Raw genomic sequence first — 6,000 nt, 5'->3', positions numbered from 1 at the left:
CCCCCCCCCCCCCCCCCCCGATAATATTTTCCCCCACTGCTTATGGTCAAGCTCCCTAGTGGTAAATCAGAGTATACTGATGGTAGTTCCCATTACCCCACCTCTCCAAACAACGTTAGCTAGGCCAACCAGAACTGGCTTAGGTGCGTCCACACCAGAGTTTTGCCAGCAGAGCAATGTCAGGGATTGTTTCTCCCTCCCTGCTCCCAGCTGGCATAGCTGCAGCAGGAAAAATTTGTAATATAAACTGGGTCTTGGGTCCCTTGGAGAGAAGCATGGAGGTTGAATGCAGCAGTGGTTAGAGATGATTAACTGAGCTAGAAGGGGGACGGCGGGGCTCCCAGCCTTCCTGCTTGCTTATAATCTAAATTGCAGATAGAAACCCTCATTTTAGGGTAGTTGCTGCCAAGAGACTTCCCAATAGTTGCAGAAACTAGAAAGGGCTCATAGGAGGCCCAACATAGGATAGAGTGGCGAGCCCTGGGGAGTCGGGCATGAGGGCTTCTTTCTCCCTTAGAGCCCCCATTTTATTTCACTGCTTATTATAATTAAATGGCTGGGTTTGTTGGATGACCCGCAGGGTGAGTGGTGCCTGCTTTTTTTCCTGTCCGTCACCACCACCCAAGCCAGGGAAGTCCCTTGTGCTGACTCATAAGCTTTTACGAGGACAGAAATCTACTCAAATAAATTGATGCATTGCACACCTGTTGTTGTTTTCCTCCCAGGTTTTCACCCGGAGCCAGGGGACCCAGGTTCCCTTTTCCGGACTGCTGTCTCGGTGCTGCGCGACTCGTACTTGGATTCTACTTTGCGGGGCGGTTTTCAGTACAGCCGAGCGGTTTCGGTGGAGAATGAAGTTTTCATCAATGAGGTGAGGTTGGACGGGTGGGGATTTTGTAGCAGGACAGCATTTCCCCAGCATCTTCCATTGCCCTGGGTGGTTTAGTTGTTTTGAGAGGGGCATGAGGGGGGGGCAAGAGATTGCCTATTTATGACAAATATTTGGTTCTTACCTGGAAAGAGCCGAGCGGTTTCGGTGGAGAATGAAGTTTTCATCAATGAGGTGAGGTTGGACGGGTGGGGATTTTGTAGCAGGACAGCATTTCCCCAGCATCTTCCATTGCCCTGGGTGGTTTAGTTGTTTTGAGAGGGGCATGAGGGGGGGCAAGAGATTGCCTTTTTATGACAAATATTTGGTTCTTCCCTGGAAAGACTATAGTCCCCTGATGCATCTTGTGATGACCTTTGTCTAATATACAACTCCTGAGTAACTCCTCTTTCCAGCCTCTTCAAGACCCTCTTTCCCCTTCCCACCATCCCCCCCTGACCCTGAAGTCTTTTTTAACTAGGGAAGAAAGAGATAATGCAGCCAATCTGCAACCCCAAGACCCGCCCCCCCTCCCCCAAGTCCCAGGAGGCCAGGCCATCAGGAACAGGTTGAAATGCTAATGTGCCCATGCTGGCTTGCATGCAAAAGGAGTTGCTTTTGTGCAGATTCAAAGCAACACAGTGAAAACTGAAGGCCATGTCAGACCAAAATATTTCTCATTGCTTTTATTGGAATCCTGGCTGGAGACAAGTTCCTGAGGCTGTTGTGAGCAGAAAAGCTCTGCATGGTATTTCCTTAGCTGAAACTATGAACATGCACACACCCACTTAACCATAGCATGCTTGTCCTCGATATATATTGCTTAAAAAATGGTGTAGAAATACAGCCATCATTTGTCTTGCAGTTAAGGCTGTATTCTTGGAAGATTGTAGGTGGCTCTTATCTCCCTGGCTCCCCTGGACCCATGCACTTGCTGTCATTAATTAAACGTAGCTTTGAGACTCTAGCTGCTGAAAAATCCTGTACAGTCATTGAGGATTTGGTGTTCACAGTACATCGGGATAACCCACGATTATCTTTTCTGAAGTGGAATCTGACACGACTTTAGTAGAAATCAGTGCACTTGCTAGTTCACAGCCATGAGCAACAAACATGCATGTTCATTTGAAATCAAAGCAAACCAAATATTCTCTTAAGTGCTTGTGGTTTGCTGGACATCGAGGCAAAGCTATGCAGTCTATCATATGTTCCAGATTGTATCATCATCATAAAATGCCTTGTCATTTGACTTTTTTTTTTTACTTAAATTGAAATTAGTTCCAAGAATTAAGAGAAAATACTAAAAAAAATAGCTGTATTCCTGTTCTCAAAAGATTCTGTGATGCCATTCCCTGTAGAATTGATTTTTGATTAATACATCCTCTGCTCACGTTATACTATAGTTAAATCACTGTGGGGGAAAAGAAATCCATGTAACAGATTTGCTCATAAAGAAAAAAATCAAAATATAAAGATGTATAATCATGGGTGACCATTTGAAAAAGCAGACTGCACTGCTCTGAAATCCCATCTGAGTAGCTGAATCAGAGAGGACTTTGCGGACAGCCTGGGCAATATGTTTGAAAAGAGAAAATATAGCATAAAATGTGCCTTTCTTGGAGGGGAGAAAGGCCCAGTTGTCCTCTGCAGTGAAAGAGACAGGCAGCTCTGCCATTCAGCTTGGCTGGACACTCCTCATACATCTTGATAAGACCAGGAAAATACCACCAGGGACAGGTTCCTCACAGTCTCGAGAGAAGTCTCATCTACGCAACAGAGATTGGCTGACTTAAGTTGCCTTCCATAGCGTTGCATGTGCCCACACCCAATTCTGATGCTCAAACCCAGGTGGACCCTGCAGATCTGCAGACAACGTCAAAGGAGTCCATGAAAGATGACTGTGATTAATCAAAAGTGCACGAATACCCACACTTACAATTCAGAGGCGACTGCACTTCTATTCGAAATTTCCAAAGGGGTCCACACCTCCATTCAAAAATTTTAGGGTAGAAAACCACTGCCGTAGAGGCACCAGCAGCTGTAACCTCTGGGTTCCCAGCCAGCATGTATAGTGTCTTCTACTGACAAAAGCTTTCACAGTGAGGGCACCTTATACTGGCAAAAACAGCCAAGCATTTGTATACTTCAGCAGCAAAGTAGTAATGCCAGCTGTAAGCTGATAGGAGTTCTGGTGGCAAAACCTTCTAGGATAGACACAGCCAAGTGCATTCCTGACTGGTTGTTACTAGAGAGTAAGAAGATTTCCTTGCTAAACCTTTCTTTACCTGTAACTTTTTGTCCATATGTCAGGCAAACTAGCCTCTCAAATGTGACATGCTGTTTCCTCATTCTCCAACGGTAAAAGAGTGAGTTTAGACCAGCCGCCAGTACCTTAAACCACCATATTATTTAAACATTTTCTGAGAGTGGGTAAAAATATCCATGACCAGCCCATACTCGTGTTCTCACAGCTGCTGTCAGCAGCAGCAGAGCAATGGTAAGAGATTTTTAAGAAACGATTGGGAGAGGTTAAAGACACTTTGTCCATCAAGGCCACATTCTTGTGGGCACACCCGCAGTAGGTGTGGATACCAGGTAATCTTCAACCATCCCATTGGGTTTCACTCAAGCCCTATGCAGACGTGGAGCGCAATGAGTGGAATAAATCAACCAGCCTGCTGAATGGTTTGCCCAAAACCATGTGTCCAGTTAAGGAGGGGAAAAACAATCTTACTGGATTCAAAACTTTTATATCGTTTGTGGAACTATAGAATAAAACAATCCCTTCTTTCATTTAAGCATATGAATAAGTAAGCAGGTCAGTTTAAACACTTACACCATTATATTAAATATACTGTATGCCCTGAAGGGGGGACTTCTTTAGGCAAGGGGAGGATGAGCCAAGACTTCTGGGTTTTATTTGGATCTGTCCATTCCTCAGTCTCCCCTTTCTGTATAATGGATCTAGCACCTGACTGCTGCCCATAGTTTGCAAGGCTTAGAAGTGCACAGCTATGCTTTAAATTAAAAAGCCCGTAAACCTTTGTTTTGAGATTGCAGCTAATTAGCAATATGGACAATAAAGTTTAAATACCAATTAACAGTATGGATGATCGTGTTAGATAAATACCAATCCATGTGTTGAAAGGCTACATTCAGTGGTCCTTGTATGTCCTGAAATACCCAAACAGTGCAAGGCAATGCCTTTTCTTACTTGCTTTAGATGGTAGCAATGGGTTCGTTATCTGAAGCAACACACAGAACCCAATAAACTTGGGTCTTGACTTATAAAGAGGAACCAGTTATTACCTACCAGATTTTAAGTGATGTAATGGTTTTTCATAAATGATCTCTATAGGCATCTACATTATTAAATGCCTTTTGATGTTGTAGATACTTTTGGGGCCTGTCTGCATAGCCTCAGGGCTGTACGGTGGGTGCGTGGCACACCCGCTCTGCACCTGTCGCCACTTGGAACAGATGCAACAGAGCTGCCTTCGTGCTTGAGAGAGAAGTCACTGCCACAGGCTTACAAGGCCACCGCAATACATCTCTTATGGGTGGCAGTGGGCACGGAGTGGGTGTGTGGCCTGCTTGGGTGTAGACTCCTTGGCACAGTCCAGAGTCAGTGTACATATGCCCCCAGTTCCCCTTATTTAATGTCCATAAAGCACTTTAGAGGGAAGTGCTCTATATAACATGGCTCCCTTGGGTAGATGGTATTAAATTACACTGCCTTTGTCTTCCACAGTACAAAACTTTCTCCCAGGAGAAGAAAGCCAGTGGCTATAGTGAGGAAGAACTGGAGGAATCCTATGCCTTCCTTCTGTTTGAAAATGAAGATGGGGTAAAGCAGATGGTTTATTCAACATGATATATTTGACATCAGAGTGCTTTCACTTTCAATATGGCTTCTTCCTTACTGAGTTGTGTGTAAATGGTTTAGTTTCTCTTTGTAATCTCCATTGGTTGTGTAGTGTGAGTAACTCATTGGAGGATTTCTCTGATGAGGTGGATCTCACCATGACCCTTGATCCTCAGTGATGGACTTGAGTCCATCTTTGGACCTTTTTGACACTTTTTTTGACCTTGAGTCCATCCTTTTTGGTGCTCTTTTTGACCTAGTGTTGTTGTTAGGGTTCGAGTAATAGCAGGCCCTACAGCACTGTACAGACGCATGAGAAAGCATCTCCCATAACCCAGTGAGTTTGCAATTAAGCACAGGCTTGAGCACCACAGCTCAGGAACACCCGCAGAAGACAGGAGCTTACTAGTGTGCTTTGGAAGAAAGTTGGGGAGGCCTACACAAAGAAAAAAACAAAAATGGCTGCTGATGTGCAGTACTGGTTGCTGACTGCCAACTTTCTCACAAGTCCTTCATATAAATGTACTTGCTCTGCGTTAAGTCTTTGTCTGGTTATGCTAAGGAAGAACAGTCCTGTTGTTCTTTAAATTCACATCCTAGCCTTTTTGTAGTAACTTCTCCATGAATTCCTCTGTAGCCAGTCCCTTCCTGAATCAAGCAAGTCCAGGACTTCATTCCTCTTGTTGCAAAGGCTTCTCTGGCAGGGTGGAATTTCCCAGCATTTCCCTTAGCCTTCTCTGCACTGCTTGACAATAAGATGTTGGCTCCTATGTAATTAAAACCTTTCATAACAGCACCTGACAAATGAATCTCATCAGTTAAGACCTGACACATAGCCAGGAGCTCTCTTTCCAGCGGTTTCACTGAGCATGAGAACGCTCTTTAGTTGTTCCATCGCTGGTGTCTTACAGACGTAATAAGAATTAATTGATCTGCAGTACTTAAAATGTACATATCTGCTGGCTGAAAGCATGTTTGCCAAGTGTTGTAACTGTGGCTTTTGACAGCCAAACACTGCATCTTTAAATCGGAGAAATAAATGAGATTCCCCCTTATTTTGAAGGCAACAGAGGTGTGTCGGACAGGACTTTGTACAAACACCAGTTCCATGACCACGCTGGGTGATCCAGCAAAAGGTAAGTTTTAAATTCAGATGAGAAATGCTCTTCAAGCAGTTCTTTAAAAAAAATAACCAGAAGAACTTGTATGACCATATTTGATTTATTTGGAAGATCTTTTAAAAAAAATCAAAACAACACCTGGTATT

General features: G+C 44.1%; 1 protein-coding gene across 5 annotated transcripts in view; it reads left to right on the top strand.

Annotated features, from left to right (window-relative positions):
* Nucleotides 1-6,000, top strand: part of FAM208B (family with sequence similarity 208 member B) — a 59,175-nt gene that overhangs the window by 3,196 nt on the left and 49,979 nt on the right. For 3 of the 5 annotated variants that reach the window (XM_025191453.1, XM_006035298.3, XM_014525518.2), the window contains exons 2-4: nt 726-871; nt 4,620-4,715; nt 5,797-5,869. In XM_025191453.1, the coding sequence (XP_025047238.1) occupies nt 726-871; nt 4,620-4,715; nt 5,797-5,869 (315 nt within the window). Of the gene's footprint in view, nt 1-725; nt 872-1,022; nt 1,064-4,619; nt 4,716-5,796; nt 5,870-6,000 lie in introns of those variants that run through there. The other 2 variants (XM_025191455.1, XM_006035299.3) reach the window with 2 other exon arrangements.

This window comes from Alligator sinensis, unplaced genomic scaffold (assembly GCF_000455745.1).
Source record: "Alligator sinensis unplaced genomic scaffold, ASM45574v1 scaffold1056_1, whole genome shotgun sequence".
In the NCBI taxonomy this organism is placed as follows: domain Eukaryota; kingdom Metazoa; phylum Chordata; order Crocodylia; family Alligatoridae; genus Alligator; species Alligator sinensis.
The sequence above is the reverse complement of the archived record's forward strand: the minus strand, read 5'-3'. Positions and strand labels throughout refer to the sequence as shown.